The sequence below is a fragment of the Penaeus vannamei genome, chromosome 27, assembly GCF_042767895.1.
Source record: "Penaeus vannamei isolate JL-2024 chromosome 27, ASM4276789v1, whole genome shotgun sequence".
Classification (NCBI taxonomy): Eukaryota; Metazoa; Arthropoda; class Malacostraca; order Decapoda; family Penaeidae; genus Penaeus; species Penaeus vannamei.
In genome coordinates, this window is record NC_091575.1 from 10,424,639 (window position 1) to 10,449,638 (window position 25,000).

The 25,000-nt window shown below is 46.7% G+C and overlaps 1 protein-coding gene across 9 annotated transcripts in view; it reads left to right on the forward strand.

Moving 5' to 3' along the window:
- The window catches only part of LOC113821596 (zinc finger protein rotund), a 656,570-nt gene that overhangs the window by 619,416 nt on the left and 12,154 nt on the right, over window positions 1-25,000 (forward strand). For all 9 annotated transcript variants that reach the window (XM_070140821.1, XM_070140818.1, XM_070140820.1 and 6 more), the window contains one exon: window positions 1,390-1,646. In XM_070140821.1, coding sequence (XP_069996922.1) covers window positions 1,390-1,646 — 257 coding nt within the window. The remainder of the gene's footprint in view (window positions 1-1,389; window positions 1,647-25,000) is intronic.

Below are 25,000 nucleotides of genomic sequence, written 5' to 3' on the forward strand. Positions count from 1 at the left end.
TCTATATACACACATCATCACTTATATAGTACCAAGGACCCACAAGAAAGAAATGTGCCAACTTGAGCAGATAATAGCAGACAGACAACAGTGAAAGCTCTCCTTGTGACTGTCCCCCGCCTGCCCCAGCCCCCTACCCTCACCCACTCCCATGCCCTCCTTCATACCCCTCCCCGTTCGTAGACAAAAGTGGAGGAGAGTAAAGAATGGCGGAGCAGTGGGTGGCCAAGAACACGTTACTCAACTCATCAAGAGGTGTACGTCACTAAGTGAAAATAAAGGCTGTGGCCGTTTTAAATGGGAGAGAGGGGGGAGGTATGGAAAAGATGTTACAACTGTACAGGGTACATTATTTTGATACCGAATCTAAAGCACTGACTTTCTATGAATCATACTTTAGGTTATATGGATAAGTTTGTCCGTTGAAGAGTGAAATATATATAATTTCTTAAAGATAAGTTGATAATAGAAATCAAGTTGATAAACAGAAATTATAGTGACAAAATCAAATTGTCCAGCAGCAGAAACATTAAACCAAACTTGGGTGGCTGTCGTGTAAAACTAGTTTGACATAATCGGGTCATAGCACTTTAAGTACTGTACTAAAGTAATATTCTTCTACTGCTTATACTGAACGTCTTGTCGTGCCTTCGAGTTCTTATTGAACAAGCAGATTGTTTCATGTGACTGACATTCCATAGGCGGCACTCATGTTACATAAGTCAGGTGTTTTTTTGGGAGGAGAAATGTATCATGTTAACTTTTTTTAATGGTTGCTGTAAATAGGCATTTTGTGGCCAGAGCCTAATTGCATCTCTGTACGTAAAATTATACATGTCTAAGTGAAAGGAAACCTATATACGCAGGGATGTTTGCGTGTATAGGAAAAGGTCAATCAAGCTTACATATTTTTCAAGATTAACTCACTGACGGCAATTACATATTTCTAGGTTTAATTATATATCTTGAACTCAGTAATTACGATTTTCTACCCAGCGACCACTTTTTGTACAATTAGATAACCACCTGTTGTAAAAGAAAACTGGTTAATCTATGCCAGAATAGCTTATAGTATGAAGGATGACTTGATGCTATAGGGAAACCGATGTGGTCAGTATGCACTAAATTAACAGCTACTATGGCCTCACTTGAAGTAAATGATAGGAAAAGATATAGGAAGTGAATATTAGTAGAGATAAACACACTTCGACTGCCTATCATAGTAATAGCAGTAGTAGTAGTAGTAACAGTAATAGCAGTGGTAATTGTAGGGAATTGAGTAGCAGCAGCAGTAGCACTGTCTTTGTGACCATTGACATTATTATTGTTATTATTGTTATTTGTGAATACCAGTAATACCCGACTGACCTCTCTTCCGTGTCATTCCAGGTCACCCCAACAGTTTGGACGAGCGGCTGGATGGGCGGAGCCTCGACATCTCGCACAACATGGCGCCCGCCTCCCTCTACGCCCGTAGCAATGGGTCGGCGTCATCCGCCTCCCCGCCCACGGTGTCTACGCCCTCCATGCTCATCGTCCCCCAGCCCATCAACGCCGCCAAGATGCCGCCCACGCCGCCTGGCATCGGACAAAACCCGCCCAATAACGGTTCCGCTCGGAAGTACCAGTGCAAGATGTGTCCACAGGTAAGTCCCCGAATTCACACGTCTTTTTTTTTTTTTTTTGGGGGGGGGGGGGTAATGGGATGTATTCCAACTTCGGTCTTGGTTGGTCACGCCCGCCGTTCTATCCCCATAGAGTCATTGTGATAGGTCACGCTAGGCTCCAGAAAGGGAATTCGCCCTCGGATTTCACCCGTGTTGCAGATTGCCACTTTATCAGTAACTTAAGACCCGGATTTATGGCATTTCCAAGCCACGGCCTTAGTGGCTCTGTAGGGAGGCGTCATTAGGTGTCTTTCCATCCCGAGGTTTTATCGTCGATGTAAACGAAGCCAGCCGTAAGTTGTCCCAATTGACTGGTTATGGTGACGGTGGCGACAGGTAACGAGTGGGTGGGGTGGATGGTGGGCGGGGAGGGGGAGCTGTGGTGTGAAACCCGCGTCGCCCGGCCTTTGGAGGCAGGAAGCCACGAGGGGGGGGGGGCGCAGCCTTGGCTCTCTAGATTGCTATAACAAGAGGCTGAAGGTTCGCCGCCACGGTCCAGCGCGGCCGGGGTTGCGTCACGGGTCCTTATAGGTCAGAAGTCTCTTTCACTGTGTCAGCCTCGGTCCAGCTGCTGCAACATGCAACCCTGCCACCGTCGCAGGCTCTGATTCTCCTCCTGCAGCAGGCTGTGTCTGTGCTGCAAGTGCTGATAGTGTGTCTTGTTATGCGGAAGACTCTGAGCGCCGCTGGTCACAACGTCTAATGCCTGTTATAGCTGCACTCTGATTCCTGTGGTCTTAACGCTGAGAGGCTGGAGTCGCAGTTGCAGAGCGAGGGAATTCTTAGTATTCACACCATTGCATGTCAGGCTATTCATCATTACTGTTATTATTATCATTATCATAATTACCTCAGTCCTTATTATCCCGCCCGCGAGAGGTTTTGCTCTCAGCCCTCCTCGCCCGCCCGCCTCCATCCCAGCAATAGGAATGATGGATAATTCGGCAGAGGCCCGTGGCTTTGATAGATTGCTTCGTTAATCTATTAACGAAATGGATGAATGTCTTCTCGCGGTTGCCCAGCTACCCTACAATGCCCCGTTTTTCTTATTTACTGCTTTTTTCGGTCCTTTTTTCCTCTCCCTCTTGTCTTGCATGCCCGCCCGCCTGCCTCTGCCACCGGCCCCCGAACGCGTGCGTGTCGGCCGCTGCGCAAACGGGTCTCTTTAAAGTGCTCTCTAATGATACGCTGAGCCTTATCACCTATAGGATGAAAGTTGACCAGAACAGCTGGGGGCGGGGGGCTAATCGCACACGAGGACTGCAGAGGCGACTTGACAGCTCCGGACTGGACTCGGCGGGTTTTTCTCTTCCTTGGAGACGTTGTTACGTGTGTGTGCGTTCGGGGAGGGGATTGGGGAGAGAGGGGCTAATGGGGGAATGGGGTATGTCCTGCTAGCGGAAGTGGCACGTAAACTTTAAAAGTCCAAGATGGCTTTTTTGTCCGTATTAATGTTTTCTTTTATGAATGCGTTGGATAATATTTAGAGGTCCTTTGTTAGTGATCAGATTTCCTCCCCTATAGTCTCTCATTGTTGCATTTAGTGATACTTCGTAACACCAGTACACCTCTACCTTTATATATTGTTGAGAGCGAAGGTAATCATAATAATATCGACTACAAAGATTCTTCCGTAGCGAAGAGAAAAGAAAACAGGGAGGGAGGGAGGGAGTAAGAGAGTCGCAAGAGCAGCAGAAGTGAACTTAACTACCCCCTGACCCCTACCCCTCTCCCATGCCATCCCCCGCTCCCCTTCCCCCACACACCCCGCCCGCAGGCCTGCTAATCTCCACTTTACAATACCTTTTGGCCATCCCAAGGCTCACGCAACACGCTGCCGGGTTTTCCACGACTTCACACTCCCTCTGTGCGCTATTTTAGTTAGAGGTTGACTCTATATTTTAGCTCTATGGGTTCTTGTTGTTCTCGATGTATGGAAATGGGTAGAAAGTAAGAGGGCGGTGCGAAAACCTACCTGCAGAAACTGGAATCTACAGGACTCATTTCCCCCTTTAAAAAACAGGGCCAAGCAACCCGGTACATTTTCACTGGGTTCTCGTGGCCGGTTTTATAGCAGTGTTACATTTTCGACTTGCATGAGGCGTAGCAGCAGGGCCGGGTCTCGGGCTCCGATCGGACTTTCGGAAGCCCCGTCTCGGAGCTATGGAAACGGTGTCCGCGCCGCTGGTTCCATATTATGAGGACTCCAGTGATAAATAACGATTCCGGGATCACTTTCCAAGGCTTCAGTCGATCGCTTTGATTAAAATCGAAGGGAAGAAAAAAACGGGGAGGTACGGCATATATGATCATGGAATATCAACCAACTTGTTTAATTACGAACGACCGTTTGCTCCCGTCCTCTCATTGCGCGACGGTGCTTAGGTCACCTTGCAGGTCCTTGCAGCCCGCCGACACCAGCTATTACACGGGAGAAATTTCTACTCGGAGGTCCCGAGGCCAAGCAGCGAGTGAGGCGACGGCGACCTGTGCGGCGCTGGCCCAGATGGGGAGAGAGGCGCTTGATGGAGGGCCGGTGGCGCTCGCCGTTCGCTCAAAGGATCCCGCTCGTGTGTCATTAAACCTGATTCACTAATGAAGACGAAACACAATGGAAATCAGATACCAAATACTGTGTTTTTTTTTTTTTTCAATTCACCCTCTTCAAGGTATTCGATCGTGTGCACTCCCTGCCTGCGGCGACCGGGAATACGTTTTCGAATTCCTTTTGCTGGAGTCCCGGTATCGCTCGAGCATTCGGACTCTAGCGACACTGATACCATTACTGGGTATCGCTTCCTGCAGTGTTAACCGCCAGACGTCAAGACTGATTTCTCGGAAAGATAATGTGCTACCTGTTCCTGCCTCACATTTTCATTCTTTCTTTTAAGTTATTATCATAATTTTCATGGGCCTTCCAGTTTCTGGTTTATTCTCTGCTGCATTTCCATTTCATTTGCGGCATTTCCCGAACTTTCTCAAGCAAGTGTTACCCTTCTCGTAAGTGCTGCACCTAATTCTTTTAGTTCAGTTTTCTGTATGAATATTACGATAAATAGATATAATGTATGTATGTATATTTATATCCATTATATATATATATATATATATATATATATATATATATATATATTTATGTACCCATTTTCATATAGCTACGTATCTATACACATACTTGTGTCGGCGGTGCGTGGGTGTGCAACTGTGCATATATTACCGGGCGAATGAGCGAGCTGGAGAAAGAGAGAGAGAGACAGACAGACAGACAGACAGACAGACAGACAGACAGACAGACAGACAGACAGACAGACAGACAGACAGACAGACAGACAGACAGACAGACAGACAGATACAGAGACACAGAGAGCTATACTTTTAGTAATAACGAGGGACAAGGAAAATGCAATACCTGAACGTTGATGTCCTGGAGGAACAATAGAGCATTTTACTCCTTGTTGGGTTAGGGAGGTAGTGAGGTAGGAGGGAGGGGAGGGAGATGGAAGGAGTGACCGCGGGGAGAGTCAGGCGAGTGGAAAAGAGAGAAATGAAGCACGGGTGAGAGAGAGAGAGAGAGAGAGAGAGAGAGAGAGAGAGAGAGAGAGAGAGAGAGAGAGAGAGAGAGAGAGAGAGAGAGAGAGAGAGAGGAGCAGGAGGAAAGTAGGAAAAAAAATACAAATTGTTCAGCAGTGATCCCGTCCAGGCCAAGATGAGGTCAAGGGAATTATGTACGAGGCTGCAGTGATTAGTTAGTCTTGGTCAACCCACCAATACCATTCCGAGAGCTGAGGGCGAGCTAGAAAAGGCAAGGAGAAATGTTGTGAAATTAAATTTGGATAGAAGAGTTTACATGCATTTTAGTAGAAATTGAGAAGGAGAGGGAGAGTGAGTGGCAGAGAACTCTATTCACGCGCGCGCGCGATCGTGTGTGTGTGTGTGTGTTTGTGTGTGTGTGTGTTTGTGTGTTTGTGTGTGTGCGTCTGTGTGTGTGTGTGTGTGCGTGTGTGTGTGTGTGCGTGTGTGTGTGTGTGTGTGTGTGTGTGTGTGTGTGTGTGTGTGTGTGTGTGTGTGTGTGTGTGTGTGTGTGTGTGTGTGTGTGTGTGTGTGTGTGCGCGCGCGCGCGTGTATATGCGTGTTCGCGAGCGCGTGTGCAATAATTGTTCATGCATTTGCCAACCTACCTGTGTGTGAATACTGGTGTTAGAAAGCCTGAGACGCCGCAAGCAAATTTTTTTTTTCCCCGCGAGTGAACTGGACTTTAGTTGTTTGTTTATGTTCTGTTGATTTGCATGTGTATGTCATTGCTTGGCTGTTTATCAATGGAACAAGTATGTCATACTTCTCGACCCCCGTAAATGTACAGGTTGATATTCCAAGCACGTCGTGAGTGGTTATGTTAATAGGAACGCTGCCGAGGTATGTTGATAGTACCTATGTACCGTTGCTTGGTTTGTGCTTTCGCTGTGAGCTTGCATTGTTGTTGCCTTTTGGGATGCTCTCAGCGCCCGTGTACCATAAGAAACCCGAATGAAATAGACTGATATGCTAATCTATCCGTGTTGTGGGTTGGCAGTGAGGATAGATGGTTCAAAACGTGAGATGCGTGATGGTGATGGTAATGCTAATGGTGGTTATGGTGATGGCGGCGATTATAGTGAATGCAAGGTGTCCCGGTGCTCTGGTAAGCCTGGCAGCCACGCCCATTTCTGGCATGCAGCTCCTCGCGTACCCTCCGCGCGGGCTGCTTTGTAATCGTAGTTTTCTCCGCTTTCTTGAGTGCTCTTGTGAGACGTTATTGGTGGATGTTATTTACGTATGAGATTTTTAAAAATGTGTGTGTGTGTGGATGGCATTGCTGTGCTTGATAATGTAAAACAAGAAAAAGCCTTTGACTTGAATGAACACGGGGATCTGCTTTCGATTGCATGTGCGGGCAGATAAGGTGACTTCACAGCTCTTTCGCAATACAGGAATCCCCGCCTTCAGCATCCCCTGTCGTACCACCCCCTCCCTCCCACTCCCTGCTCCTGATTTACCTTCCCCCTCCTCCTTCCCATCCCTCCTCTCATTCCCCTCCTCGTTTTACTGATTTGCCTTCCCTCCCCCATCTTTCCTCCACTTCCCTTATCATTCCCCTCCACCCGCCGCCTTGCTCCTCCCTCCCGCACTATCGTACCCTACTTCTCCCTCCTCTGCACCCTTTCTTCTCCGTCTCCCCCCCCCCCTCGGCATGTAGCCTCCCCTGCCCTGACCTGCCATATCTAATCCTATCGCACCCTATCCTTTCCTATCGTACCTTCCCCTCGTACCCCTTTTCTCTGTCTCCTTCATCCACCTCCTCCTCCTCCGTCTCCCCTTCTTCTTCCATCTCTTCCTCATCCAGCTTTCCCTCTTCTCCTCCTCCTCTCTTCCATTTCCTCACTCCCTCTCCCCACTCCCCACTCCGGCCTGCCCCAACCCCTACCGCTCCCTGGCTACTCTCCCGTGAAGGATCTGCGGAACATTTCCTTTTTACATCTCAAGGGATGTCTTTATAGGGCACTTAAAATCCCTCAAGCAAGACCAGAGCGGCTATAGCATTCGACTCCTCATGCCATACACGTTTAGTTGATATCTTTGTGGTTGGATCGGCGTCGAGAGTTGACCGAAAAGGCGATTTTCGATCAGACAGCTCGCCTCGATTAATGAAATTATGATCTCTTTTTTTCAGTTAGTGTGAATTTTTGGATTTTTTTATTGTCTCCTTTTGGTCGATTTTACTCCTTCATTAGGGCCACTGACAACAATTTTGAAAGGCGAGTTCGCTTTTGCCAACACTACCGCAATAAAATCACTTGTAGAACTTGACGTAAGTGTGTGGGGGAGAGGGGAGGGGGAGGGGCAGAGGGAGGGGGAGCCTTGACACGGAGGTTCATTAGGGCGAAAGTTTAGTGTCGCTTTTGTTGAATTATCTTTCATAAGAACGAATAGAAGGTTGGACACACACACACACACACACACACACACACACACACACACACACACACACACACACACACACACACACACACACACACACACACACACACACACACACACACGTGATTGTGTATGTATGTACGTATGGAGAGAGAGAGAGAGAGAGAGAGAGAGAGAGAGAGAGAGAGAGAGAGAGAGAGAGAGAGAGAGAGAGAGAAAGAAAGAAAGAAAGAAAGAAAGAAAGAGAGAAAGAGAGAGAATGTAATTATAGATATAGATAAGGATAAGTATACACCTTTTTTACTTGGCATTCTTTTTTATCACATTCAAATCCATCTCTATCTCTTGCGGGAAATACAAGAAAATGCAACCACGAGCAACAGGTGACACCCTAGCCCAGCCCCGGAGCCCGAGTCGCAGCCTCCGCCTCCACCGCCGCCGCCGCAAGGTCCTCCTCCTCGCCCGCCTTCCGAGGAGGAATGTGACGGCTCCGAGAGAAGTCTTTTGTCTTGGTCACATTGCGGGAGCGTGACGGCCGCGGAGGCGCTTGACAGGCCGGCGAAGGAGGGGAAGGGGAGGAAGGGGGAGGGGGAGGAATGGGAAGAGGAAGTGTGGGGGGGGAAGGGGAAGAGGAAGTGGAAAGGGTGGTGGAGGGGAAGGAAGGTATGCAATGGGTTGGGTACGACGGAAGGGGAAGGATGCGGATGGGGGGAGCGGGAGGGGAAGCAGACACGAAGAGGGAGGACGGAATGAGGGGAAGGAGAAGGGAGGGTATGATAACGGGTAAGGAAGGGTACATGCGCGGCCGGACTCTAGCTTTGTCACAGGGAAGGGTTATTTTGATGCTATTGTAACCGCTTGGGTAGGGGGCGCTGTTTGACTCTGCTGTCTTTGTGGGGGCGTTTCGGGTGAGACGAATCCAAATTAAACATGTAGATATTACATGCACCCCCCCCCCCTCTCTCTCTCTCTCTCTCTCTCTCTCTCTCTCTCTCTCTCTCTCTCTCTCTCTCTCTCTCTCTCTCTCTCTCTCTCTCTCTCTCTCTCTCTCTCTTTCTCTCTCTCTCTCTTACTCATTGACACACACACACACACACACACACACACACACACACACACACACACACACACACACACACACACACACACACACACACACACACACACACACACACACCGCACCCCTCCTTCATTATTTTCCCTCCTCCTTTACTTCTCTTTCCTCTTCTTTCTCTACCTTTCTTTCCCTCTTTCTCCATCTCCCTTCACCCCCCCCCCCTTCCTCTCCCAGTTGCCTGCGAGCACGCTGTCCCTCCATGAGATGGCCAGTCGAGCCGGGGTTGTGATACACATCCTCCAAGATGGAACCGATAACAGACTGTTGAACTTTCTCTTCGTTGTACGCACGGGCTCCCTCTGTGTCATGTGTGTGACTGGCAGATTCCGCTTTTGTGCCATGTAATTCTTACGTTACACGACAAACAGTGGCGTCAGCGTCCACTCGCTGTTGTACGCCCGGGCCCTCCTCCTGCTGTAGCACCGGACTCTGGGTACGTGTCACGGCCGTATCGCTGGCCCGAAGAGTATGTGGCCATCTCATGTTAACACGGTGATATGCATCTCGCTGCCGGGTGTGATGCAACAATGGGGCTATACTCTATTAAGAAACTTTCCGTACGAGGAATGTAAAGGGGGAAGTTAATATAGAGGAGCATCTATATGTGATTCTCCTGACAATTTTATATCGCATAAAACAGAAGCAAGAGCAGGGCCTTCAACCATTTTGTGTCTAATTTCATTATCAATTCAAGAGGATATTTGATAATTCTATAAGTTATAAAAGGAGGCGTGGTGGCAAATGCCAACTACGAGAGGGGACGAGGGCCCGTCGCCGTAGCCGCATGATTTGCCTAATCCACAAAAAAGTAATTACATTCCCAGAAGAATAAAGACAACCCGCGACGGGATTGCGAATCGAAGCTGGCCGACGCAATTAGAATGGAGATCCGCGCGGGGTTACGAGGGTCAAAAATACGAGGTATGACTCATCATAAAACAGATATTTGAATGGGCATTCAGAGCAGGGGGCCATCTACGTTAACTGCTTACGGGCTGGTTTATAGGCTGACGAAGGAGTTAAGTCACGCTGAAATATGCTCGATCCAAATGAAACGCATACATGGAGTACTTGGTTATGTGTGGTAGTTTGTTATTGCTGCAGGGCGTAGCTCATGCCAACGTATCACTTTGATGCCTTCCTTGGAATCACACCCTCCCACACGAGGGTCAAAATATCTATTTTTTCTTTTTTCTTCCTTTTTTGCAATATGTTCAGCGCAACAGGGCTTATTCCATTAATGCGATCAAAATAACTACACACAAGCCACACCACAAAGCGAAGCATAACAAGGAAATCCGTCGCTAAGGAGACCGATTGCCGTAGTCAACACAGAAATGGCAAAGGTCCGTTTTCTTAAATAATTTATTCCATTTTCTTCGGCGAGCCATGCCTTCGACCCGCTCGTTGCGCCGTATTTAAAGAACCAGGTCACGTGAGTTAATTACCTTGTAGTAATAATCTGTTACATATTTACTAAGGTGAGCACGGTCTATAAAAGATAATAGAGGGGGCAAAGCAGGACGTAAACCAGCTGTGACCAATGCTTGGCCTCAGTTATTTGTTCAATTAGTCCACTTTGTAGGTATAAATCAAGATTTGCGTATGTATATGGCTTGTTCTGGGGAGGAATATGTGTCGGGTTGTGCTTTTAAATTTGCACAACGAAGTTTTTGGTCGTCATTATTTCGTCCCAAGATACCTTGATATGGGAGAAGGGTGTACACGCAAGGTTAACACATGTGCTGTCTCTCCTCCTGCTGCTCACCGCCAGACCAGACAGCCAGCCTTCAATTACTCATACATGTAAACTCATTACCATATGTACAGGTCAGAGTTACAATTATAATGACCTTAATTGGCTTTGTCTTCTGAGTGGCTATGCTGATGGCCTGGTACCAATTTTTACGGTCTTTTTTGCACGACCCCCGTTTGACTACATATTTCAGATAGCCCATGCTGAAATGTACCCGTTCGTTGCCCAGTCTTTTCACCGGGTATTTCATCATTTCGATTGGTCTTTTTTCGGTTTTCTAGTGTACGGCCCGATGGTCTCAAGGTTTCTTCGTGAACGTTTCTCGGGAGTGAGAGGAACGTGTCCCAATATTTACGTCACTCACGCCCGTGCGATGGTTGAACAGAGGGAGAAAGGATGATCGATCGATTTAATTACCGGATAGTGGTTTCTTTGATTCAATCATGGGCTGTCTCTCGTACTTATATGCTGTGTATGGTGTTTTCTTTGTATGTGTATATGTATATCTATCTATCTATCTATCTATCTATCTATCTATCTATCTATCTATCAATCTAGCTATATATATATATTTATATAATTTTTATTATTATTATTATCTTTTTGTCTTGATCCATTTTCTTTTTTCTTCTTTTCTCTTCTGTTTTGTCGTTTTGGTTATGCATGTATCCACGTGAAAATCAGGACAGGTACGTATAATATTACCGCTGCAAATAACATTTCCTCGCTGTATTGTCAAGTTACTCCACGAGAAAGTCATATCGAAACCGGATTTCACAGATGCTAAGCAGATTGTTAAGCTTATCAAAAGGACGCGCCGCTTTTTACCCGCGCGTCGCCCGTAAACAAATTCATTGAGGGGATCTGCGTATTCTTGTCGCCCGCTTTGTTATCTGGTCCTTATTAAAAAGATGCCGTCGTCGACTGTGGCGAAATGCAGAGTCCTTTCCCTTTGCTTTTCACGCTACACCTTTTCTGTATAAACGATTTTTTTTTCCTGCGTATTTTTTGTATTTTGTATGCTCGTGTAATGTATTTGGATGCGTACTGTTGGGGGTGGAGGGGGTGAGGTAGGGTGTAGCTTTGCTCTGGGTTGCACGTCTTCATTCTGAGGTATACTTCCCCGCGAGGGAATTATGAAGATTTATTTATAAAGGGTGGGGAAAAGCAAGAAAGAAATGGGCGTCACGCGAGAGAATTGGAGTGAACGAAAAATATTGGGACGATACCTTGGCGTGGGTGGTCACTTGGTGGCCGGGTCGGTTTATATATGAGGACCGAAGAGGAGGGAGGGAGGGGCAGGGGGAGGGTGGGAAGGGGAAGGCGGTCGAGGGATGTTGGAATGGAGGGGGAGGGGTAGGGGAGGGGGGAGGCGGTGGCGGCATAGAGCGACCTTTTAGTTAAGGTGGGGGGGGGGGGCGCGGGTGGAAAGAAAAAAGGGGGGGTGCGGGAGGGGGGACGTTTTGTGGGCGGCATAAGGCTGCTCGAGGACTACATTGTGAAGGAGAGAACAACGACGTGGGGACAGTATTGTGATGGAGAAATAGTCGCAGTGGGTGGGTGATGCTGAGTGGGTGGGGAGGGAGGGAAGAAGGGGGGTTGGGGGATCTAGGTAAAGAGGAGGTCACCGCACCTGTTATCTCTCCATCTCGTCTCATCCCCCGTCACTCCATCACTTTTTCATTCGTTCAGCTCCCTTTGCCATCCATTCTTATCCGTCGCTTATCGTACGTAGGTCGCCTCACACGGGGACTGGTGTGAGAGGGAGTCTTGCCCCTTGCCTCTCGATGATGTCTTGCCTCCTGCCTCTTGCGTCTTGACGTGCTCTTGCCAGTTCAAGATCACGAGGGAAAGTTAGAGGGAAATTCCCCGACAGTACTTGCGATCGAGACGGTGAACGTAAGCGAATGATCATCACTTTATATCTAAGGACAGAGGGATGGCGATAAGATGAAATAAGAACGTGATGATGAAGCAGTCTAGGAAGAAATACTGTTGTGGAATGAGTATATAAATCTATACGAGCCCGATGTTCAAGGACTTTGTGTGTGTCCGGGTTCGCGGGAGTGAGTGTGTCTGAGAGAGAGAGAGAGAGAGATGGAGAAAGGAAGAGAGAGAGAGAGAGAGAGAGAGAGAGAGAGAGAGAGAGAGAGAGAGAGAGAGAGAGAGAGAGAGAGAGAGAGAGAGAGAGAGAGAGAGAGAGAGAGAGAGAGAGAGATTATTTGAGTGAAATGAGCGCACGCGTCTAACATTAGTATTTGCTTGAATAAGCGTGATCGAATAACGGGAAAATTGTTCTTTCAAACCATTCTTCTCTCTTCCTTTCACTCTCACAAACTCTCTTTCTCTCTTCCTTTCTCCTTCCTCTCCTTCCCTCCCTCCTTTGTGACAAGACGAGTGTGAAATGACCTCCCTTTGTTGCGTGGCCGCCCAGGTCCTTCATAAACAGTTCAAATGTTTTTCTTATTTTCTTTACATTATTATCTCGGAATGAATATATAACGCATTAGAAGGTCTTGAATTCCGTATAAGGAAAATTCATATAGCAGAAAATAAAAGCTCGGTAATCAAAATATGCTTTAAAGAATTACAACATATACATGGACAAGTATCAGAAAATGATACAAACCTCAAAGACAAAATAAAAATAGCAAGAAGAGGAAGCGGCCCAGCGTCACACAGTGAGTGGCTCGCTCTTATCGGAACACGGGTCACAAGACAAACCACATCTTGATGAACATGTCGCTACGCAACTTGAGAGGCGGCATTCCTGGTGGTCTCGGCTCGGTAAACACACACATAGTGACTTACGTTGCATCACAAATAAAACAACAGAAAAGTATGTATCAGTGTTTCTTGGAAAATGTAACAGGAGGTACGTTCATGACAGGTGTAACAATGCCAAGGCAACGTTGCGTCAGTTCAGGAAATGCCCCCGAGTGACACCGAAAGCGCATGGCAGTGCGGGGGCAGCCAGGTAAGCCGGGATGCATGTGACACCTGCTTGTTCCCACACCGGACAACAGATTGGAGCATTGTTCACACCCGCACAGCAACACGCCTGCCTCGCCCTCGTCACCTTCGGATGAAACAAATGACACTCGCATTGTCCCGCTCGTGCATAATACGTCTCATACAGTTACCTTTCACGTCCCCCAAAAGGATTTTCTTTCGAGAGCTCTCGAGCGTCGTGTGACCTCTTGTAAACATATCAGCGTTTTGCCGTCCGCGCGTGATGCAAAACGGGATTCACAAACGGCGTTTCCAATGGGACTTTCCATTGAAAAGGGTCACTTACTTAATCACGGCTCGTCGCATCCGTAGCGACTGAGTCACGCGAAAGGAAAAACTGCACTTGTCTTCGCCAACACAACCAGTTCGTGTGGTCGTTCATGTGGAGGTGTGGGAGCGACGGTTTACAGCTTATGTGCCCAGCCTCGACCGCAACCCTTTTTTGTCTAGCACCCACAGCTACCTCTGGCGGCGTACTGCCCTCGGTTCTCACAGCCCTACGGCCGCCCCTTAACACCACAGGAGGTTTCCAACTTTCCATGTTATGCTTTGCCGCCGCGACAGCCAACACACCACTGCCGTTTCCTCACCGCTTCGTGTAAACATACGGCGCTAATTAAAGACCGGATATCAGCATTCAATAAATAGATATAAACATAAAAGCAAATTTGAAAGAGATGAAAATTATCATCGGGTTAAAGAGGATTATCCAACTTGCCACTAAATCTCGATCCTTTCTCAAGACAGCCCTAAGTCGTCCGAAGGCCAGAAGGGAAGGAATTCACAGCGCGACTCCGCAGGCTCCGCTCCTCCCCCGACTCGCTCTGACGCCTCGGTTCTGTCGTATAATTGCTCAACCATCCAATTTGGTGTTTATGACGGGCGAAGTCGGCGGCTGTGTCAAAATATGTGGCGATTCTTTGCTGCTGACGAGGGAAGATTCAATTTCTGACGGCCTTGATGGTCTCTATTTTTGTTTCTTCTTCAGTGGCTTCCTTCAGTTTCATGACAATTATTCTGAAATGGCTTTTTTATTTGTCAAGAATCCAGTGAGTCATAGTCTAGTGAATATACACATTTCTTTTTTGGATATTGACTTTCCTTCAGCGAGACATTTTACATTTAGCTGATAAGGGCTTTATCCTGGGTATCTCTTAGACCATGTCGGATTAATAAGCCTTTCTTGTAAGCGATGATAAGTAAAGATTCAATTCTTGGCGACCTTGCTTGTCATTCTGCTACGTTTGCGCCGCTTCCTCCATTGTTTCCCTTGAAAGCTAATATCTAGGTATATCGCTTATGAGTGTATTACCTTGAATTTCGGCTTCAGTGCGAAAAAGAATAAATGATAGTGATGAAAATACGAATAAGATAGGATGCATTGTGGTACCCTGCTCACAGGCGCCTTCTGTCGATGCGATTTCCGTCGGCTCTTTGCGGCCAAGACTCTTAGTCGAAGCGATGTTCAATCCTTTATTATTACGGATAATGGATACGTAACAAACACGCGTACCCCGGCCGTTCACGCCATTTGTTCCTTCTCCAGGAGCAATAAGGACGTCAACACGGCGCCTTAATGTGAGCAAGGATCGCTGCTGCATCAACCGCAAACGCTGTCATTAGAACTGTGAACATTTGTCTAATGACACCGAGCCGGCAGAGGACACTATCCCGTGCTCAGCAATGGAACACTAGGCCTTACGTGCAACACCTTAGACACTCATCATCGTGTTTATTGCTGCACACGGGATTCTCTCGCTCTTCGTCTGTGTTGGTCCATCCCACGGTTGCAGGTGGCCGCTTTTTGGTCGCCCTCTGCGGTGGACGCCACTGCTTGGCGTGCATGTGAAAAGAGGGTAAAGACACTTTTTCTGTTTTCGTCCCTTTTATGCGCTTATTAATCAACCTGCACCGGCGACTTCGTGAGTAATTATCGGAGTTAATTGTTTCCGCTCTTTGGATTCATTAGTGTCGGCGATTAACGGTAGTTTAGGTTTTGCACTTAACGACTCGAGATTCTTAACATTCATACGGAAGATAAATGAAATCATATATTTTTTAATCCTTTTTTTATGATTTTTTCGGTTAATCTTATTTTGTCTCTAAAGGTTTGCAAGTTCCATGGTTTAAACGTTTACATTTGACAGTTGAAGAGAGAGTTCGACCGTAACCCCCCCGGCCACCCCTCCCCCTATTTTTTAACCCTCAATTATCTGTACCATCAGAAAGGGGATTCAGGGAGTGAGAGAAAGAGAGAGAGAGAAAAAAAATGGGCTTTCCTTTCCGCCTTCGAAAAATCCACCAAATATGATCTGGCGTGACATTGTTGAGGGAAACTTTTTCTTTTTCTTTTCTCTTTTTTCAACTCTTACACATACCCGACCACAGCAGGACCGGGTAACCTGGTACTCGGGTAACCGCACTCACTCACCACCCCGTGCCATAAACACACCCAAGGTATTGGTGAGCATTAATTTTTATTACCCTTTCCAGACAATCCTTTTTTACGACTCTTCACCGCCCGGCGCCTATATCCCCAACCCCCCAACCCTACCTTCCTCCCCCACCCCATCCTTAACCCCCCATCCCCTCCTTCCTTACCCTACCCTCGTACCTTCCTCCCACCGTATCTTTAGCTCTTTTACGTCACCCTTCTTCGCCCCCTTCCCCCTTCCCCTTTCCTCCCTCCCCCTTTTCTACCTTTCCAGTAGTTTTATTGTGCCTTACTGATGTGTCTCGGCACTTTGGTCTCTCCATGCATTGAAGTTAAGGGCGATAACCATAAAACAAAATATATGAGTAACCGTTCTTATATATAGGTCATTTTTTTAAATGTCGGGTCGTATGTACGTAAAAGGTTGAGTTACAGTAAACAATTGGAGCAACTGTCATGTGAGCGGGCAAGAGTGGGAGGTCGCATGTGAAAGCTTATGATTTTCGTCTTGATGGAACGGGAGTCTGTTCTTGAGAAAGCCTAAAGATACCACCAAAGACTGATTAGAAAAAAGGGAAATAGTCTAGGCTTGGTTTATTCTCCGATTCTTTGGTTTATTTTGCTTTTGATTTTATTCATGTATTTGTTGATTTGTTCAGTATATTCAGTTGGTATCAGTAATACGGAGAGAGGCTGAAATTATGCACTCAAATAATACTATATTACTATTGTTCTTAATGTAAATGTTATTGTCTTCGCTACTCTTATCATATAATTCACATAGATATAATCTTGGGTCTGCGTCAGATATCTTTTCCGAAGAAATATATTTAGAGGCATTGCTTGACATCTAGAAGTACCGTAGACCAGGAGGTTCCCTTGGCCTTTTTGAAATGTTCCACTTAACGGCCAGTGTTCACATGACGTCAAGAATAGTACCCCTATAATTACATATAATACATCACCATCCACCGGTCAGGACATGCAGAGGTGTCCAACGACTCCATCAAGACAGTTTGACAACGAGCGCAATTATGCTGATAATCATTGGAACGAGCGAGTGAAGCATTAATAATTATACCTGGTAATTACGCGAGAGTTGCCTAGTGCGATTTTCTTTTCAATTTTCCCCCGGGCGAACCTCAATCACGGTTGCTCTCTCTTCTTTCTTTTCTTTCTTCTGCCCCTATTCGCCTCTCTCTCTCTCTCTCTCTCTCTCTCTCTCTCTCTCTCTCTCTCTCTCTCTCTCTCTCTCTCTCTCTCTCTCTCTCTCTCTCTCTCTCTCTCTCTCTCTCTCTCTCTCTCTCTCTCTCTCTCTCTCTTCCTTTCCGTTTCCCTTTCCCTCTCCCCCTCCCTTCCCATTCTCCTCACCCTCCCGTCCCTGGCTATTCATCTTTTATCTTGAGTCATTATGCCCTTATCCGTTATTATAGAATGTCTCCCAGTTGAATGATTGGCACGAACACACGCCTGATTGGAACTGCTCTTTCGTAGCACAGTGATAGATCGCGCCGGTCCTATAGGGGGCTGCAGGAGTTACTTGCGGGAGAGAATAATCCTGTTTAGTCGTCTTACTGAAGGAGCGATGCTGAATTGATGAGCATTTGTAGTTCGGCCATTACATGCGTTTACCGAAAATGATAACAGACTTGAATTGTTATTATTTATTTGTAAATTGCAAATCACTTTATTTGGAACCAATTGGACGCGCATTATATTTTCATAAGTTTTGTTTTAATATATTTTACTATCAGCATGCTTATTTTTAGAGATGGATAACTGTGTGTGTGTGTGTGTGTGTGTGTGTGTGTGTGTGTGTGTGTGTGTGTGTGTGTGTGTGTGTGTGTGTGCACAGTCAATATACACACGTACATACACAGGAAGTTCGATTTGAAAGCAGCATTCCTGGAGTTCCTCAAAGCTAAGTCCAAGGGGAGCAAGTTGCGGTGCCCCTGGCAAGGAGGTCTAGGAAGGGGCGTGCTCGGGCTCCCGGGACACGCCGTTCCAGGACGTCGTCGCGTGAGAGCTGCTCGTAAGTCTCCGGTTGCAATGAGTCCGCATGTCTCCGCCCGGCAAAAGGCCTTCGAGCCCGTGTTGATATTACGGCGGTCACATATTTGCCCATCAGCGCCGCCGCCGCCGCTCGGAAGGCAACCTGTGGAAGGTGGTCGGGGCTGGAGGGAATGCCGCGCTGGGGTGGCGTGTGTGTGTGTGTGTGTGTGTGAGTGTGTGTGTGTGTGTGTGTGTGTGTGTGTGTGTGTGTGTGTGTGTGTGTGTGTGTGTGTGAGAGAGAGAGAGAGAGAGAGAGAGAGTGAGAGAGAGAGAGAGAGAGAGAGAGAGAGAGAGAGAGAGAGAGAGAGAGAGAGAGAGAGAGAGTGTCTGTGTGCTTGTGCACGCGCGCTTTCATAACGGATGGTTTCCACTTTTTACCAATGTCTGTCGGTTAGCAGCATGAGTAATGATAAAACGCTAAGTGATAACTCATGGACGCACATTGTAGCTGTGATTTATTTATCGATATAGCAAATGTCAAGAGATTATATCTGAAGCGCGGAAACTCCTCTTGGCCGAATTGAGACGCGCGCATTAAAATCCCCTCGCGAGGACAATAATAAAAAAAAGGAGTAAGACATTTTATTACCTCGCGAAAGCAGAATATAAAAACAAGTGGGAGATCACAGAGATTCGCGCTCAACGTCACGCTCAGCGCAGAGATACCGGGGGGCTCGAGTGTCCGAAAGTGACCGAAGTGTTCAGACACAGAGACTTACATTGTGGTCCATTGCAGCTCGGCGGTGTATTGTTGGTTATTCGCTGGCTGAGTTCTGAATGATTTATTGTGAGTGGCGTTGTCGGTCGGACAAGCCAAGTTATATATATATATATATATATATATATATATATATATATATATATATATATATATATATATGTATATATATGTATATATAATATATATATATATATGTATATATATAATATATATACATACATACATACATACATATATATATATATATATATATATATATATATATATATATATATATATATTTATATACACATATATAATGATTTCTCAAGGATGGTACGAGCATTATCCACCCGTCAAAACAATATTAAAATGGGTCTTCCTCCCTCGCAGCACTTACAGAAGGCCTTGAACATACCTCGGGGGGTCTAAGCGTCCGTAATGAAGTAGTGTTTGAGCGGCACAAGTCACTTAGAGCAATTTGTACACTACGGTAAACAAAGGCTCTTGCCGGCCTGGGGTACCGAAGCAAGGCAGATTTAAACATTTCTTCGGCTTCGACTCGTAAGTCCTGTGGCTGCTCCCTCTTAAAGCGGGCTCTTCCACGTGCATGATTGATGAGAGCGTAATGGTAACTAAAAGCACTGATACGAAATTACTGATATTAGAACCCTTCGCTTGAGTACTTTGTATCTTCTCTTTACTTATTTATGCATTTTTTAGCGCGATGAGAAACCAAGTTTTGAATATTTCAAGTATTTAATGGCTCACGCGACTCCAAAACGTTCACAGAAAAGCTGCTGCACGCTTCATAAATACCATGAATATGAATCCCAAATGGCGATGATATATGATTTGACAGACTGAGGGACACCCGCCCCCGACCCGCGCTAAAAGTATCGAAAATTAGCCTATATTTGGGCCCGGAAACGTTAAGTGATAATGATGATACGACGGTGGCGCTGATAGTAATGATGATGATGATGGTGATGGCAGCGATGATGATGGTGATGATGATAATGATGGCAGCGATGATGATGGAGATGATGATAATGATGGCAGCGATGATGATGGTGATGGCAGCGATGATTATAATAGAAGGGAATAAGGAACTGAAGTCTAACAGGAGGTGAGCCTAGCAGTCGAAGTTAAAAGGGGCCACAACAGGACCGCCGTCTGACGTTGATAAAACGGAAGTCGGCGAAGGAGGGCAATTACTGCCCGAATAACATGGTCTAATGACCCGTCGCTCCCCCAGTCCCACGAATGATTGGGACAAAATGTTTATCACCAATTGGGGGAACATCAGGCTTATCACAACTGTTCTGCACGCTGACAACCTAATGGTGTTTTTATTTTCCTTCGTTCTTTTCTTTATTTTGTTTTATTCTTCCTCTTTTTTCTGTTCATTCGACGTCTCACATTTTCATTACGCTCGCGCAGGTGTCCAGCTGCGGTCGTCGTGATTACATGATGACAATCTTCCGATTATCATTTGCATACATCGTGCTCGAGTCGCGGTCCGTCCCTGGCACGTCGGAGGGCTGGAACCAACGACGGGTTAGGCAGCCGTTTACAGTTATAATGGCGTAGTTAAGCTGTTACGATCATTTGCACGTTGTTATGATCATTAAGTTGCAATTTGCGTCCGGCTGTGTTTAGGTGTGGACGGGGGCAAAGGTATTGCGCGGGAGAGCAATCCCCTCGCGATTAAATTACTCTAATCAGAAGCATTTTATTTTGCGTTGCTCCTGATGCATTCCGTCATAATGTAACGTTAATGCGAATCCTACTCGGGCTGGGTTACGGGCTCGCAACCTCCCGCAGACGTTGATAGATGGCGCGCGTCTACTTCGGATTATTTCGAGATTTTCCGGCGCGTCAACCGAAGGGCGGCTGACGCATCATGTAACGCTCGCGGTGATTCACAGCTCGCTTCGTAACATCGCCGACTTCCGGTGACGATTCGGTTGGCCGTAATGCCCCTTCGCGTTAACAAACACACTCGCAGATATTGATTGTAAGCACTATGATACAGGCGATGTAGCCGACATGGCGCGTCACTGCTAAATCCAGTGTGGCAGTGAAGGACACATTGTAGGGGGAGGGAAGGGGCGGGTGGGAGGTGGAATGGTTGAGGGGGAGAGAAGGGACGAGGGATTAGGAGAGGAAGCTAAAGCGGAAGATAAAAAAAGGAGAGAGGGATGGAAAACAGACAGGAGGAAGGGTAAGAGGGAAGGATAAGAGCTTGCAATATTCATGACTTTCGCACAGGACGAGTTGCACGAGGAAGCCCCGGATGACAGATGCAAAACCACACACGTCGCCCCGAGTGCTGTCTCGGTTTTACGGACAACTCTCAAATAAGCGTAATTCCGAAAGCCAGTTGCTCTTGCTTGTGGAGAAAAAAATATGTACGTAAACGTCTGTTAGCGGAGACAGGGAGAACGCCTTTTCTTTTTGTTTTTGGTCTTTTTGTTTTGGTTTTGTTCTGCCCTGTTAGTGCGTGTGCGTGCATGCGTGCGTGTTTGTCGATGGGTTTGTGTGTGCTGTGTGAGAACTAAATGATTGGGGAGGGTGGCTGGCGGGGGGCGGGGAGTCCTGGGGAAGGCCTGCTGGGGTAAACCTCCAATTTTGTATTAGTGACGGAAGAGACAGATTGCAGTGGAATTGCGTGTGGAAACAGACGTTATCGTCGTGGAAGCCGGTATTTCGTGGTCGCTGCTCGCCTCACGTCATCATGGCCAGGGAGCAAATCATGCTAACATGATGATGAATTTGATGACTTGACGAGAGTTGCGGTTACCGTTCTTACGTTCAGGAGGAATAACAAAACAGGCGGTAAAGAGAATACACAGGCATCCCTTTCCTGTTCGTGCTATCGACGCCAGCTCCATCAAGTCCAGTGGCTTTGTGCACCGATTGGCAAAATGGGTCCATCTCGCACTATATATATATATATATATATATATATATATATATATATATATATATATATATATATACATACATACATACATTGTATATAAATATTATACACACACACATACATACATACATATATATATATATATATATATATATATATATATATATATATATATATATGTATGTATGTATATAAGTATGTGTGTCTGTAAACACGGCCAGAGGTGTGACAGTATCTCTAGCGCAGTCTTGTTCCACAGGCGCTATCTCCCTTGACCCCCTGGTTCATGCTACCCCCGTACGAACAATTAACTGTTATCGGTATCAGTTACACACCTCCGAAATACGTGCTAAGAATGTACCTCTCTCATTTCGCTCTCTTTGGACCACAGGCGTACTCTTCCCGCTCCCCCCCCTCCCCTCCCCCTAGCATCGCCCAGCCTTTCCTGTGCTCAGTTTAGGCCTGTGTCAATAATTGAACCCCCCCCATTACCCCCCCGCAGTTACCCGGCGTGTGTGATTTATGTATTGTGGGCATAGCCAGTCGGAAGTATCAATTTGCATCGTTGGGTAATAAGTCCGTTATAGTGAATTAAGTGATATAAATGGCGGAGGTTGGTAATGCGGGGTCTGTTGTGCGGTACGGTTATTTATCCAGTTTCTATGGTCATGAATCATGAGCCTACCGCGGCCATTGCGGCAAAAAAGTCCGCAGGCCGACGGGAGGACATGGAAAAAAAAGCCGTGTCTCTGTTTACAAACACTAGGTACTTTTTGTGTTATTATTATTATTATTTTTTTAATTATTATTATTATTATTATTATTATTATTATTATTATTATTATTTTTGCTTTCACTACGTTTATTATCATTTATTTTTTTATCATTCCGAATTTTAAAAAGTCAGTTGTCGTTTCATCTTTTCTTCTTCAATTTTGTGTCTCGATGATTAACTTGTAATGGACGTCGATATTTTTTTTACTTGGTTTATGTTCTCTCGTGAATTGGCCCGACACTTGCCCCGCATTTGTAGATAACAGTCAAGAAAGTTTAGTAAAGTAATGGCAGTAATAGGACAAGATTACCAACATTCTTCGCGTCTGGGGTTCATGAGTTTTAACGCCGAGATATTTTATTCTTTTAAGGAATTTATTATGATTGGGAGAGGAAGACGACAAACATCATTCTCGCGTTAAGGTGATGAAGACATCGGCTTACCTGTTGCCTCGATGGATCTTTTGTTCTCGGATGATGTCGTGATTTATTAGCGTAATTACGGCCGCCAGGTGAGCGTGACGCCGTCTCTCGTTATTAGGCTGTCATTAGAAGTACCGCCGGAGAGAGAGAGAGAGAGAGGGGGAGAGAGAGAGAGAGAGAGAGAGAGAGAGAGAGAGAGAGAGAGAGAGAGGGAGGGAGGGAGGGAGGGAGGGAGGGAGGGAGAGAGAGAGCTCTTGATCTTGATTTCCTCCATCGTCGGAATATCTAAATAGAGATGAAAGTCTTCGCCAGTTAATAACAGAATATGGAAAAAACCACGTAAGAGGAAATTGAAAAGTAAAACGCAAAAATCTAAAGATAGACTCTTAGAACGTCAGAAAACGGAGCGCGGAGAGTGTAAGACAAAGCGATCCGTGGACAACACATCTTTCAAATTAGCGAGGCGAGGTGGTGGTGCAGCAGGCAGGTCGAGATGTATGTGAGAACGCGCCTTGACCCACCAACCCTGACTCCTCACACCGCGCCGCCCTTTTCCACCCACTGCTCACAAAAAAAAAAAGAAAAAAAGAAAAAAAAGTAATATCGAGCACGTATGAGTCACCCCGTTGCATACGCTCTTTGCCAAAATGATATCGATAGCCAATGCACCCGAAGAAAAGGCCCAAAGTGGCGCTGGGTGCGATAGCGAAATGAACAGGAGAGCTTTTTAAGGGTTCCAGATCATTGGGTGTGGTGGTTTAACTTGTCGTGCACTGTGGCATCCGATTTGCAACTTATGCCGCGGGGCGAGCATGTCGGGGTTGCCAGGTACGCATTTTTTTTCTTTCCCCGAACATTTGGTGCACTCAAGTAGTATAGCAATAATGCGGTTCTTATTTTTTCTTACTCGTGATAATGTGTAAGCGTCATTCTTAATACTAACTTGATAGCGCGAGTGATTCGAATGAGCGAGCGAGTTCAAAATAGCGAGGCATATTTGGTCCCAAGTTTTCGTCGTCTGCATAACCTGGATTTAAGACTGGAAATGGTTGACTCTCCATCCAGTACCTGATCTACATATCCCAGACGTTGTATTAATGAGAATGGGTTCCCAAGAGGCGCAGACGTCGCCGTCCATATGCCGGCTCCCTGGACGTCGCATCCCAAGTCAAGGCTTAGATCGAGACTCAGTCGGTCCTTCGGGGGCATTGGATGGGCGATCCTGCGCAGGAGAGAGCAATGCGTGGTCTGGTTAGATGGTTGAATGCGGGCTGGTGGAAGTGAGCCTCCTGCCGCCGCCGCCGTCGCCGAGAGAGCGTAGTCCTCCCCACGCCATCAATCTCGCCACGGATAACCCTTCGCCGGCCCTTCGCGCTCTTGTCGTGTCCGGGGCGAGGGCGGCGCCGCGGCATATGATGGGCGGGGTATGGGTGATGGAATATCAGTTGGTGTCAGTTCATTTGCCGGGATGTTCTCATCTAGTGGTAGTCCAGTTAGCGAGGGTGTAGCCTCCGCCCACCCTTCCCTTAGTCTTCCCCTCCTCCCTTCACCCACCAACCCCTTCCCTTCCCCTCCCCTCCCCTCCACTCCCCTCCTCCCTCCTCCCCCTTCCACTTCCCCTTCTCCCTCCTTGCACCTCCTTCCAGCCGTCACTCTGCCTCTTCTCCCTCCCTCCCGTCCACTCCCCACCTCTCACCTACCGCAAAAAAGTAATTAGAGAAATAGTTTAGTCACCCCGGCCTCTCTCCTGTCTTTACTCCTGTCGCTCGCTTCCCAACATCGATTCCGACTTCTATTTTTTATTTTTTTATTTTTTGCAAGGAAAGTCTCTGGCGGATCGGAAATCGATAACAAGCTGGCATGACTCGGGAGTGCCGGTTTACTTTTATCATACACAAGTCACTGGCGGAAATGTATATATGACGAAGGATTAGCTATTCTGTGCTCGGCCCCAGCGCTGCATGCGATCCCGTCGAGCCCGCGGTTCAAAGCCAGTACACTGAACACTGAATATGTTGTATGCTGTATGCTGTGTCGATCCTCGTTTGGGGAAAATGATGCTCTTTGTAAATGAGGATAGTTTATATATAGACTAGACATCGCATTTTAACGGGTAGAACTACAGAGAGGAAAAGAAAAAAATACTGGGAAGAACAAACAGGAACGCCGCCACAACCACCA